This window comes from Papaver somniferum, chromosome 3, assembly GCF_003573695.1.
Source record: "Papaver somniferum cultivar HN1 chromosome 3, ASM357369v1, whole genome shotgun sequence".
Classification (NCBI taxonomy): Eukaryota; Viridiplantae; Streptophyta; class Magnoliopsida; order Ranunculales; family Papaveraceae; genus Papaver; species Papaver somniferum.
Genome location: NC_039360.1, coordinates 224,580,697 through 224,594,519, shown reverse-complemented (window position 1 = coordinate 224,594,519; position 13,823 = coordinate 224,580,697). Strand labels below are relative to the sequence as shown.

General features: G+C 38.7%; 1 protein-coding gene across 1 annotated transcript; it reads right to left on the bottom strand.

The window, feature by feature from the left end:
* Nucleotides 1-479: 479 nt before the first annotated feature.
* On the bottom strand, nt 480-1,790 carry LOC113362175. The gene is made up of 3 exons (XM_026605137.1): nt 1,518-1,790; nt 1,087-1,420; nt 480-713 (listed from the first exon to the last, which is right to left on the bottom strand). The coding sequence occupies exons 1-3, from the start codon at nt 1,658-1,660 to the stop codon at nt 654-656; spliced, it is 537 nt and encodes a 178-aa protein (XP_026460922.1). The 5' UTR covers nt 1,661-1,790; the 3' UTR covers nt 480-653.
* Nucleotides 1,791-13,823: the final 12,033 nt, after the last annotated feature.

Sequence of the window (13,823 nt, the reverse complement as noted above, 5' to 3'; positions counted from 1 at the left end):
TTGCAAAGTCTTGAAAAGCAGAATATCTGGTGGGATTTATCGTGCATGTTAAGATTTTTTTTCTCTCTTTGTAATTTTTCACTTGGTAAACTGGTTATATATTCAGCTTATGTATAAACATCAAAAGTTCTATACTCATCGTTGAAACCCACCGTGAAATTCACCGAGTGAAACATAAAAATGGCCCCCTATAAATTCCTGGGTGGTGGGTCCCAAGGGCATGTTCCCCTCTGGATATCTCACGGTGCAAAAGTACGGTGAGTGTAGAACTGCTCTATAAACTTCCAGTTCTAGACGATAAATTAACGTTGTGTTTAGTTGGAGGTATTCTGTACTTAAGTTTCAAGTCAAGACAAGAAGAGCTGAACTGCTCTTGTTGCTTAAGCTTGCCAGGAAGGCGAGAGTATTAACAAAAAGAGAATCTGGCACACTTCACTCGAATTGTTATACCAGGCACTTGTATTTTCACATTCTTGAGATTAATAAAAGATAACTCATTTTTGTAACAAAGTAGAATAGAGTTTCGTTCAGGTAAGAGAAATGAAATATGCTTCAACAGACTTGTACTCTTAGCAACATGATGGCTTACTTGTTCATCCATCGTTGATTGGATAAAGTGGTATCAGTATCAAACTTTACCTAGTTACTTAAACCTAACCATCAAAGGAAAAGATCACTCCGTCTTCTTTCTCGAAGTCATGTGCTGTGTGATCCTACAAACAGAAACAGATTATGTTTAGGACATGAACTTTTCAAGATCAATTATGTGAATGTGAGTAATCATGCGTGTCTGATTGGTACGTGAAGAACCCTGTGATATCTGGATCCAAAGTTGCAAGGAAAATGAGGTGATGAAAGCACCCTAGAATCAACGTCAGACAGAGCTCGTAACCAACCTTAGAAACTACCAATTGCATTAGATTGCACTTGTGGTGAACAGATTCTTATAGCATAACTTTGTGAAATTCTACCACTACTAAGTGAGTAATTTGGTGTCAATTTTATTATATATATATATATATAAATGAAAGAAAACTGGATTAATATAACCAGAAATAACTGAGAATTTAAAGAAGGGATACTAACATTAGTATTGGCGTGCTCAAGATTGTAGAAATCCATAGTATCCCCTTTGAACAATGGTCCGGCATGCCATGTCCCAATATGAAGCTTCACAAACTTTGGACCCGAAATACGGAAAACCCGAAAATCGTCAGGATGAGGAGGAACATAAGAGTGACCAGATTTTGACTGCACTGTTTTCTTTCCAATGTCTTCATTTGGGTTTACGATAGATGTTTTAGCAACTCCAAGATACCAATCATGACCCCCCATTGAACCAAGACATTGAGTAACCCTAGCATGATGAGTAATTCTAGTAAACTTAAGTGGTCTATTTTCCAGATGCAATACATAGAACCTGTTTCAATCATTCACAATATGAATTTAATTTCAATTTCCAGAAGTTTATATAATCAATTTTCAGTGAAAACCCTACGAAGATTAAGAAAGTTGACCTTGGAATTCCACGACTGAGATCTAATTGAGCATCCCGAGGCCCAAATCCTTCGCCATCAGCAGATGCTTCAATTACTTGACCGAAATCTGCGAAACTGGTTGGTGTTGCATCAATCACAGGTAGCTTCAACATGGATGTCATCCTATAGAGAGAAAAGGAGGAGCAGAAAATGAGAAATGAGGAGGAACACCTTGATACTAAACACTGGACTGGAGTGTGCCGTAACTGGGACCAAGTAGTTTAGGGTAAACACAAGAAAAATAAACGCGCGGTCTCTCCAAGCAATATGGTGCCCATTTTCCTTCTCTATCCCTTATTTATAAGGAAAAATCCAAATTGACAACCACTATGGTCTCCCATATCCCTATAAAAATAGAGAAATCCCTTAAGAAAGGGAAATGTGACGGACATTCAGTTTCCGTCAAAATTTCTGCTTTACGAATACTGAGTTTCCGTAAAGCATTTTTGACGAAAATTGAGTTTAGTTTTACCCTAAAATTTTCATTATTAAAACTCTTTTTTTACTTATAATATTTTTTACCTATTATATCTCCTTTTTTTACTCTAAATTATCTTTCTTTACCTAAATAAATATATTCCAATGGAAAAAAAATACGGAAACTCACTATTCACACGGAAACTCAGTTTCTGTATCATGTAGGGAAGAGATAAAAGGGCACCATAATAGAGCTGCATGCCTTGTGACATGCATCCCTTCCCTTTATTCGAGGGATAGGGAAGGGAAGCCCTACACCATAATGCTTGGCCTAAAGCATCACCACTCCTCTATTTTAGGGCTTTTTAATATGTTGAAAATACCATTTATTCCTAAAAATAATATATTAGAGTTAGTATTCTCCAGTTGACCTAGTCAACTGTCTATTTGGTCCTTTTTCAAAATATATATTACTGTTTGGTCCTAGAAATTATTGTTTGGTCTTAGGGAACACAATACACAACCTGGATGACTTCATGCATGATGTAATTGTCACTTGGTAGTGGCAGAAATACCCTTTTTAGACCATATATAGGAAAAGTCAACATAAAATATCTCATTTTTCAGATCTACTTTCTCTCCTTTTTTTTCTTTTCTGTTGCTGTTTTATTTGCAGACGATGAAAACGATGAAGAATTTTTTTTCTAGAGTTTTATAAAGATGATGAATATTGACTATGGAAGAAAATGAGATTTCTTTCAGCTGTTGAAGACGATGAAGATTGATTATGAAGATTATTTATGAAGATGTTGAAGATTGATTTATGAAGAACTTCTTTCTGATGATGTTGAAGACGATGAAGATGATGAAGACGATGAGATTTGTGTGTTTTTTTCTGCTGCTGCTACTGTTGAAGATGGCGAAGATGATGAATACGAACTCATGTTTGAAGATTTGATCTGTTGTGAAAAGGAGAGGGTACCCCAATATACCTCAAGCTAAAACTTTTCCTACCTATAAGTCCTTTCTCCGAAAGTGATTGTCTATGGACTGAGTCGAGACAATGCAACTAATCGGTTCACACTTCGTGTGATCGTCTATGGATATGAGATCGAGACAATACAACAACGAAGTATGTTTACTTGATAAAAGGGTTTGGACTTAACCAAACACAATAGGATTGCTTATCAAGTAAATAGGAATTAACGTTTGTGTAATTTACTGTAATTATAATAAAACAATTATAATGCGGAAATATATAGTAAATGACATAGCAAGATTTTGTTAACGAGAAAACCGCAAATGCAGAAAAACCCCGGGACCTTGTCCAGAATTGAATACTCTCAGGATTAAGCCGCTACACAAAATTAAACCAACTTCGTATAGTTGAGACCAATCAACTAAACCTATACTTCACCTAGTTACGTATGTATTCTCACGCCTCCAACTTATGAATAAGTCACGTACTTGGAACAATTCCTTTGGTTCGTATTCCAAACAGTAAAGGAACAACAAATTTGTTTGGTACCAACTCTATTCAACCAAGTGATGTGAGTCGGGCAAAGGCTCTTCTGTTTATCTTAACATAAACTCCTTCGTCAGGTTCTTAGATCTATCTTATGTTCAATCACCAAAGGTAATTGTTAAGATTTTGCAATCAATACTTTTAATCACAAAGAATTGTATTGATGTCGATCTACACAACTAATCAATCCAATCTACCACAAGGATAAACCGATTATAGTTGGATCCTCTTATACCGAAACAAGTATTGTGCACACCAAAGATTATGAACCCCAAATCAGAAATCTTCAATATCCTCTTTGTCTTCAGATCTTCTTAGATCTTCAATAAACACCTGCGCACAACGTACAACTTGAATCTCTTATGATCAATCACGCACAAAATAGAGTCTGTTAACAATGGATTATCACAAGATCGTCTTTAGCACTAACAACATTCTAAAGATCCCTTTCGAAACTTCGATCTAGTTTGGGTGAATATTATATCAGAAGAGAAGATTATCAAGCATAAACAAACTAGGTGCAATCAAAGTTAAACCACCGTTAGTCAATCAAATCAATCGAAAACACAAGATAAACCGCAATTATCTAGTTTCCCACCAACGGTACTCGTAGAGCTTCTCAATCCCAAAGAATACTTTAAATTGAGCGGCCGTAAGAGATTTCGCCTAATTAGGTTACTCTCTTTTCCGAATAGGCGGTTACACCAGTAACAACACAACCTAAAAATGCAAACTTCAAGTATTTATAGACAAGGAAGTTTTGACACCAAAGAATTTCCAAAACCGAGAATATTCTCAAAGATATTCAATATATTCCAAGTTCGGTTTCCATAATTCCTGGAAATGCTCTGTCCAAAATAATGACCGAAAATCTCTTTGGAAAATCTCAACTAGTAAATGCACATTACTAATTCTCATTTTCCTAAAATAAAATTAACAACCTTAATTAAAAGATTCTTAACTTATTTATATTTCGATCCTGGGATTTTCTTCCCGTAGATATTAAGGAATAATTGTGAACAATAAAAGATAAACATTACTCTATGTGTTCAAAGTATGCTTATATCCTTACTTTGTAAGTCCTCTTTCATACTTACAACCTTGAAACCAATTTTCCACACTTCCAAACAAGTTTAGAATTGTTTCATCTGACTTTCAAGAACTATGTGATTGATTAAGAAACATTCAATCACAAATCATGGGTTGAACGGTTCTACCAAAACAAGTTTCGGTTCTACCTCCATGTGAGTATTGTGCATAGTCACACTAGCTTTCCAAAATTCGGTTGACTAGGTACTAGGATCGGTTCCCCACATATATATGGTATCTAACTTATATGTGTTACACATGTCCATCGGATCGGTTCCCCTTTGCCTAAAAACGTGTTGCACATGTCCATAGGATCGGTTCCCCTTTCTGCTACAAACTTGCTTCACCTCATACAAGGATTGATTCCCCTTTGTGATGTGTTGCACCTCTTCATAGGATCGGTTCCCATTTACCCAGATTCGGTTCAACAAATCACAAAATCGATCATACCATCTCAGGTGATTACTTAAGGTCGGTTTCACTAATAAAAGTCATACAAATACATAAGTCAGACCATTGTGAATATTTTAACCAAGAACACAAACAAGTCGTTAGAGGTTATACTAAATCACACATATTGGATGTTCACAAGATATGCAATGAATAACAATCTCAATAACGCCTGGCGATTTCCTTTTCGATTCATAAACAAGTTTATGAACTTACTTCCTTAAAACACATGTAAAACATTGTTTTCTAGGATGAAATCCTCACCTCATACCCATACATAATCACAATAGAATTTAAACGATTATGTCGATGTCTTATTTACAAAGTTTAATGGTTAAGCAATAAACTTCAAATTATATTCCTTAATACTATGTATATATAGAGTTCAAACATGCTTCGCAGTTTCGTTTTCAATATGCACGACTTGAAAGATAAGTTAGGGAATGAAACAGTTCAAGTCAAATATCACTAACCTCAAGTGGAAGGATGATGTTGTCGTTGTAGCTTCGTACTTCTTCAAGTCTTCGAAATACTTGTAATGTCTCATATCCTAATACTTTCAAGCTAACTTATACGAAGTTGACTCTAGTACATAATCAAGCGACTCTTAAAATGAGTTTTGATTCACTAAAATATGACAACCATACTTGACATACCAACGCTTGGTGGGTTCAACCGAGCTATGCTCTAACAATCTCCCCCTTTGTCAATTTTAGTGACAAAACTCTTACAATCATATGGATAAAAAAATTACAAGAATTCATTACACATACGCTTGATTCCCGAATTCAACAGCACAATAACCTGCATTCATTCAATCGTTAAATGTCGCTGTTGGCGTTATAATAAGAAAGCTAATTGTAGTTGCATCTTTTCTGATGACTACACCCATGTAAATCTAAAGGATATAAACTACTCAAACATTCAAGATTCAAGATAAAAAAGATGTAAAGAACATGAGAAGTAAATATTGACACAAGCATATAACGTGGTTCGGCCATGAAGACCTATGTCCACGGGAAAGAAGATGTTTTCTTTATTGATTATAAGGTCTTACCCTTGAAAGAACTACAAATGTCACTTAGACTTCTTATTCTCTCTCTCTCTAGATCTCTCTCAGGAATTATCTGTAGAAAGACCATCTAAAATGTTACATAAGTTGTCCATCTCCTTCTACATGGACTGGTATTTATAGGCAAATTAGACTCGTAAAGGCCTGGTCTTGCCGAGTTGGTGGAGTTTCCGTACATCGCTTTCACCGTTTCGGACTAGTTCTATACTATCCCTCGTGATAGCTTGCTTGGTTCTCCCTCCGAGTCGTCTCGCCTTGCTCGTCATTGTGTAGCCCTTCTCTGGAGAACCCCATGCTCTATCACCTCTAGGTTGTAATATAGATCGCCCGAGCCTTCTAATGCAATGCATATTCATCCACGTCTATTCTTATCCTTCATTAAATGCAGTCCTTCTTTTTAGACTTGACCGTCTGAGCGGATTATACCACTCCTCATACGCGTCATTCATGTGGCGTTGTAGCAGGAGTCTCAATTCAGACGAACTCACCTTTTTAGAGTAGGATTTGGTGTTCTTATCCCATTATCTTATCATGTATACATACCTTAGGATGTTGACACGTGGCCATCGGGTAATTTACCCTCACATTTTGCTCATTTTCTTTGCAACTTTCCAAGGGAATATTGGGAAGAAAACTTCGTGACCTTCTCGTCTTTTTTGCCACGTGAGTACTTTTGATGCGTACTTGTCTGTTACTCTCGAAGCGTCTAGACTTTTTTGGGGAGGGGATGTCTTCCCTTTAATGGTCGTCCTTTGAGATTTTCGTCGTCTTGTTTATCGCGCCTTGACCACCTTGGGTTTGAAAATGCAAGTTGTCTTTTAGGGAACCTGGAAGGAAAAGTTGGGAGTGTACACTTTGGGGGGAACGGAGCTCGTTCAAGCTCCTTGGTGAATGGAGTTTTCTGTGCTTCGCTAATCACTTCTGCCGGCTTATCGTCCTCGCAGTCTTCAGCCAATTTCTTGACCATCTCCTCAAGTTGCTTGAGTTTTGCCTCAGTCGCCGCCTCGGGTATCCCATTATGCACTTCCTCCTCGGTTGAATAATTCTCTGGAGGACCGTAACCTCTTCTCGTAAGGTTAGGATCAGGTATGTGCCCTCGGACAAGGGGTGGAGTTCTGGTTTGCCTTGATCGGGTATGGTTGCTGGAAGCTCCTCGGCTCGATGACCCTCGTGACCCGGACCTCTTATTTCGAAGTTGATATTTTCATGCTCTAATGCCAGATTTCTTATCTGCAATTCCCTCATCATGTCATCCTGCCTTCTCTTGTTGGCCAGAATTGCTAGCAATGTCGGGTCGGTACTCTCGTGAATGGAATTGCCATTTACGTGGTTCCCTACCATGTTGGGTGGTGGAACCAGTGGTGCCACAAGAGGAGCTACAGGGGGAGAGATTGCTACTGGTGGGATGTCTCTGGTGGCATTGTCCATCTCTAGATGCACCCGTCTAAGCCTCTCGCCTTCTTGTTCCAAGGCAAATCGATATTTCGCGCGTTGCCTTGCTCGTCTACGGTCCTCTCGCATCATTTGCGCTTCCTCGTCGTCCTATGTGTCTGATGCAGTCATTCCGTCTATCATGTCCTCTGGTCTCATTTGGATCGGGTTGATCCTTAATCCTCTCGGGGAAAGATCATCGTCTCGGCCTAGGTCGACTTCCTCGTTGACAGTTGCCATGCCTCCACCTGGTACCTGGGATTCTTCATGCTGGTTTTGTCGACTGTTTTGTTGTCGAGAGTCCGTTACTCCTTCCTGCGTGCTAGTTCCTGCTACAAATCAATTCCTCAGAATCCTGCCCTTCCCGGAAGTACTTGCCATCGGCTCGGGTATGATTGATACTCTTCGGCTCGCCCTCCTCTACCTACGTTAGCAAAATAAACAACCCCTCACTTTGGACTGCTTTCGAAAAGGTTAAGGATGAAGTACAGCAGTTCTGAATTTCAGAAAAGGAAAAAGTTCAAACAAGTACGATTCCTTTTTACTTCAACATGCTGAACTCAGCAAACCAAGTGATTTTGAATAATAAGACGACTTTTTTAAATGTTATTTTGCTACGTCGCTTTCGGTACTTTTCCCATGAATTAATCATTATTTGTCCTAACATTCTTTGTGCCAGAAATCATTAATCATCCGTACGCATGATCGGAAAATTTCTTTCTTAGCCAGGGTTTGTAATGATGACTTCCGTCCATCGCTTTGCCGGTGTCTCAACTTCACAAGTTGCCAAAACAAGGTTTCTCGACCTTTTGGCTTTCTAACGGCGTTGTAAGGCTCTTGTTATGGGATCAGGATGAGATTTTCATCGAAATACTCACCATACCCTTTCTAGCCATAACTTTGGAAAACCCTAACTCAATGATTTTGAGTTGATTTTGCCGTTGCCACTGTTGTGTTTAGTTAACCCACAACGAGATATGACCAGTGAAATGAAGTTTCGTTCTAGCTTCTACCAAGCATCAAAGATGATCTTTTTGGGATCTTCGAAGTTTTCTAACAACTCGTTTTAGTCATATAAGGAAACACGATCGACCATAACTCAAACCTGAGATCTTAACTATTTCAAAGGTTTTGACGTAAAGAAAATATTTTCGAAACAAAACTAATCACAAGTTTTTTTGACTCAAGATCGGAAGATAAGAATATTTTTGTTCGATAGGCGACAAAAGTTTTGTTTAAAAAGAGCAAAACATTTCAGACCATTGACAGAATTTTTCGACTCGAAATGAAAACTCTGCAAGCTTAACAAAGACTAGATAAAAACAAATGTAGAAGACCCGAGTTTGAAGAAAAAATTGCTTTAAAAGACTCAACTATCAACTCATAACCACAAGAGTCTTTCACTTAGCACCAACTAACATCAAAAAATGTTTTAGGAGCTTTTGAATCTCTCTTTAATGGTTTTGATTCAAGGTATCAAATGATGTTACACGGTCCCCGGCAGCGGCGCCAGAATGTAGATGCGGAAATTTCTACTTCTACATCCAAGAAACATAAACACACACACACCTGAAGTAAACAAGCAAAATATGCACAAGAACACAAGATATATGTGGTTCGTATGATTACCGACATCCACGGTGGTAAAGGGATGATCTTATTACTCAATTCAAGGTTACAAAGTATGTATCTCACCAACGAGCACTCTATTCTCACTCTTGAACTCTTAGGGTTCTCTTCTCTCTCACTGATTACTTGGTCCTTTAGCTCTCTACATAGCTCTCTATTTATATCTATAAATGATGATACATCCAAGTTACAGTCTATGTCGCGGTATATCTTCCTTGATGTCCTTCTCGGGTGGCTGGTGATGTCTCATTCGAGATGTAGGGCTGAACCTAGTGATGTCTTATTACGATGTCCATTCATCCGATATCGATTTCTTAGCGAGTGTAGACGATGTCGCCCTTGATGTTCTTAGCCGAGTCTTACTTTGACCAGATTCTCCTTATCTTCTCAACTACCTAGTCAGTGCATTTACTGCTCTTGTACTCGATGACTGTCTCTTCCATCACCTCTGACCTTTACACGCATTGTCTTCACGGGTTCTATTGGTGTCTCTTTTCTCGCGCCTAGGCCAGGTAAAATGATTTGGTGCTTCACACTCCATCTGTTGTCGATGCCTTACTACCTAGGATTGCTCCACCTGGATCTGTGGATTATTCACACCTACAATATCAAAAAGATTTTAACAAATACAATGGAGTCCGTCACCGGTTCAAAGTGTGATGATGTATCCAATATGTCGGTCTTTGGAAGGAAAGTTGAGCAACAAAAAGTATTTATTAGTACTCGATGATCTTTGGAACGAGAGTGCGGAAGACTGGGAGAAACTTATGGACTTGCTAAGAGTTGGTGCCCATGGGAGCAAAATCTTAGTGACTACTCGTATCGACCAAGTTGCATCCATCATTACAGGTACAATTCGACCATATAGTTTGAGTTTTTTATCCGAAATTGAATGCTGGTCCATTATAAGGAACAAAGAATTTTCTTCTGGTAAAGCGTTAGATACTCCAAAAATGACAGATATATGAAAGCAAATAGCGATAAAATGTGGTGGTTTACCACTTGCAGCTAACGTTCTCGGCAATCTTATGCGCTTGCATAAGAACTGTTAGTTATTGAAGACTAATTATTATTTCCTAAAGTTAGTCGTGGTTATTTAGGGAAGGGGTTTCCTAAACCGGCTAGGATTCTTGGTGGCTAAGTTTGTAACCTATATTAATAGGTAATTAGGCCTTGTAGAATTGTATTGTGTAGAAAACGATTAAGAGATCGGTGAGAGATTTCTTGTATAGCTTTTAGGGCTAAAGATAGGGTTTCGTTGTGAGAGCATATTGGTGAGGAACAAGTGACAAGGTTATCGTCTTGGGTAATTGTTGCGGTGTAACCAAGGGTTTCCTGGGATTCACACGACGTTGTAATCATTTTTCTTCATAGTGGATTTGAGTTGGTGCGGCTCAAAGTGGACGTAGACAATATGTACAAGTTGTATGTATTGGTCGAACCACTATAAATCTTGTGTCTTGTGAGTTGATTTATCTTTATCGTATTATTATAGTTGCTTGTGCTTGGTTTACTTATTATTCATCATAATATCTCAAGATTCGTTATTCCGCGGTTGTCAGTGATTCGATAAGAAAATCCTGACAACTGGTATCAGAGCTCGGGTTAGAGCTTTACGGTTTATCGTAGTACGATTGGAGTGGGAGTTATGGGTGATAATAAAGAAAGTGTGGTAGTTAGAGTTAAAGTTTTTAATGGGAAGAACTTTGTATTTTGGAAGTCTCAGATGGAAGACTACCTATATGAGAAACACATTGTTGATCCATTGAGTGGAGTTGCGAAAAAGAGAGCATGCAAAGACGATGAATTGACAACTCTTGATCGCTAGTGTGTAGCCGTGATCCGTAGATGTCTAACGGAGGAAGTCTACAATAACGTACAATAGGAAACTAGTACGAAGGATCTTACGGATAAACTTGAAAAGTTGTATCCAAATTCATCAGCTTCGGGGAAGATTATGTTGTGTGAACAATTATTTAATCTGAAGATGCAAGAAGGCGAAGCAATTTCAACACATCTTTGGAAGTTTAAATCAATTATTTCTCGGCTTTCAAAAGTTAGTATTACTTTTGATGATGAAGTTCAAGCTTTAAGGTTGTTGTCGTCATTACCAAAGAGTTGGGAGACTGCAAGGACAACCATTAGCAATTCCGCAAGGAACGAGAAGTTGAAGCTTGATGATGTGCAGCAAAGGTTGATCGCTGAAGAGGAAAGAAGAATAGAACAAGGTTATGGTTCTAGTACTTCAAGCTCGGCCTTAAGTTTGCAGGAAGAAGATAGAGGCAGGAGTTCAAATAGGAACAACAACAACAAATCCATATGGAAGTCTAGAGGGAAGTCTAGGGGAGATCTCAATCCCGACCTAGAGGTTTTGTTGAGTGTTGGGCGTGTAAGAAAGTAGGACATTTCAAGCGTGATTGTCCGGAAAACAAAGGTGTTAATAATGGTGGAAACAAAGGTAATCAAGAAGAGGTCAACGTAGTTGCAGCTGCGGAACTGGTGAAGGTCCTTGTTGATAACAAGAAGGTGATTACGGAAGGTTTTCTACTACTCTCTGAGGACAAGCAAGATGAGTCTTGGATTATAGACTCGGGAGCTTCTTTCCATGCAACGGGTGATACGAGTATTATGATCTCTTATAAAGAAGGACATTACGGCCAAGTATTCTTAGGTGACGGTGAAGCATGCGACATCATTGGTTTGCGTGATGTGATCTTGAAAGTCAACGGTTCGACATGGAAATTGAAGGATGTACGACACGTTCCAAATTTGAAGAAGAACTTGGTGCATGTGGGCCAAGTTTGTGATGATGACTGTGAAGTTGTGCTTACGGAACACAATTGGAAAGTGAATAAAGGAGCTATGATATTAGCTCGTGGAGTTAGAGTCGGTACTCTATACCGGACTTCAGATGGAACTACTTTAGCAGTGGCTAGTAGTGGTGAAGACACTAACTTATGGCATAGAAGATTAGGGCACATGAGTGAGAAGAACATGAAGATTCTATGTTCGGTAGGATATCTACCTAAGGTGAAGTCTGTTGATTTGAGTTTTTGTGAAGACTGTGTTCTTGGAAAGCAAAAACGGGTTAGTTTCAGCAGAGACAACAGATCCTTGAGAAGTGAGAAACTTGATTTGGTTCATACTGATGTATGGGGACCAATTGATGTTGCATCTCACAGAGGGTTCCAATATTATGTCACCTTTATTGATGATCACTCAAGGAAGGTGTAGTTTTACTTCATGAAGAATAAGTTCGAGGTGTATGAAGTGTTTAAGAAGTGGAAAGATTTGGTTGAAACAGAAAATGGTCTGAAGTTGAAGTGTCTAAGGTCAGACAACGGTGGTGAGTATGACAAAACAGAATTTTTACAGTTATGTGCTACAAATGGAATTCGTTTGGAGAAGAAAGTTCCAAGGACGCCACAGGAGAACGGAGTAGCAGAACGTATGAATTGGACGTTGAATGCACGTGCTAGGTGCATGAGGTTGCAGTCTGGTTTTCCCGAGACCTTCTGGGCACATGCAACAGAGATGGCTGCTTATCTAATCAATAGGACACCTAGTAGTCCATTAGATATGAAGATATCAGAGGAGGTTTGGACCGGCAAAAAGGTAAAAATCTTTCATATTTGAAAGTTTTTGGTTGTGTTGGTTATGTTCATCTTAGTCCCGGTGAGATGTATAAAATAGGTGCTCAAGCAAAGAAGTGTATATTTCTTGGTTACGGAAATTACGCTTTTGGGTATAAAATTTGGGACTACGAGGGTCACAAAGTTATTAGAAGTAGAGGAGTCACTTTTAATGAGAATGAGATGTACAAAGACCGGAATAAAACACAAGTTGAAGATGTCGGATCAAACAACGTCGATAAGGAGTTGTATATCGATATTGATGATATTTCTGGAAAAAGTGTGGTACAAGAAAATCACGGTGTTTCTAATGGCAGAGAAGTACAAGGTGAAGAGACTTCTACTGCAGTGGGAGTTACTCCTATAGTTCCACAAGAAGTACGAAGATCATCAAGAACTCCAAAACCAAACCCAAGGTATGCTCTGAATTATCTATTACTTACGGATGGAGGTGAACCTGAAGATATTAAAGAAGCACTAGCGGATGATGATTCAGACAAGTGGCAACTTGTTATGGAAGATGAGATGAATTCACTTGAGGAGAATGGCACTTGGGTATTAGTAAAATTACCAAGAGGTAAGAAGGCGTTGCATAACAAGTGGATTTGTCGGATGAAGTCTGAAGCAAATGGAGATATTCGCTACAAGGCGAGGTTGGTTGTGAAAGGTTTCCATCAAAAACCTGGTGTTGATTACAACGAGATATTTTCTCCAGTTGTAAAGATGACTACTATTCGAGTAGTGTTAAGTCTAGTGGCTTCTGAAGATCTCTACCTTGAACAGTTGGATGTAAAGACAGCTTTTCTTCATGGTGACCTAGATGAAGAAATTTACATGAGCATCCAGAAGGATTCATAGTAAAAGGCAACGAAGAGATGGTGTGCAAGCTAAAGAAGAGTTTGTATGGTTTAAAACAAGCCCCGAGACAGTGGTACAAGAAGTTTGATAGCTTCGTGCATAGAGGTGGTTACTTACGGTGTAATGCAGATCATTGTTGTCACTTCAAAAGGTGCGGTTCTGAATACATCATATTATTACTG

What these genes read in the sequence shown, in the direction of transcription:
- LOC113362175 (XM_026605137.1), bottom strand. Translation starts at nt 1,660, where the DNA reads ATGACATCCATGTTGAAGCTACCTGTGATTGATGCAACACCAACCAGT. An exon ending in CTCAGTCGTGGAATTCCAAG is followed by an intron (nt 1,421 to 1,517) that starts GTCAACTTTCTT and finishes TGATTGAAACAG; the next exon opens with GTTCTATGTATTGCATCTGG. An exon ending in TTGAGCACGCCAATACTAAT is followed by an intron (nt 714 to 1,086) that starts GTTAGTATCCCT and finishes TTCTGTTTGTAG; the next exon opens with GATCACACAGCACATGACTT.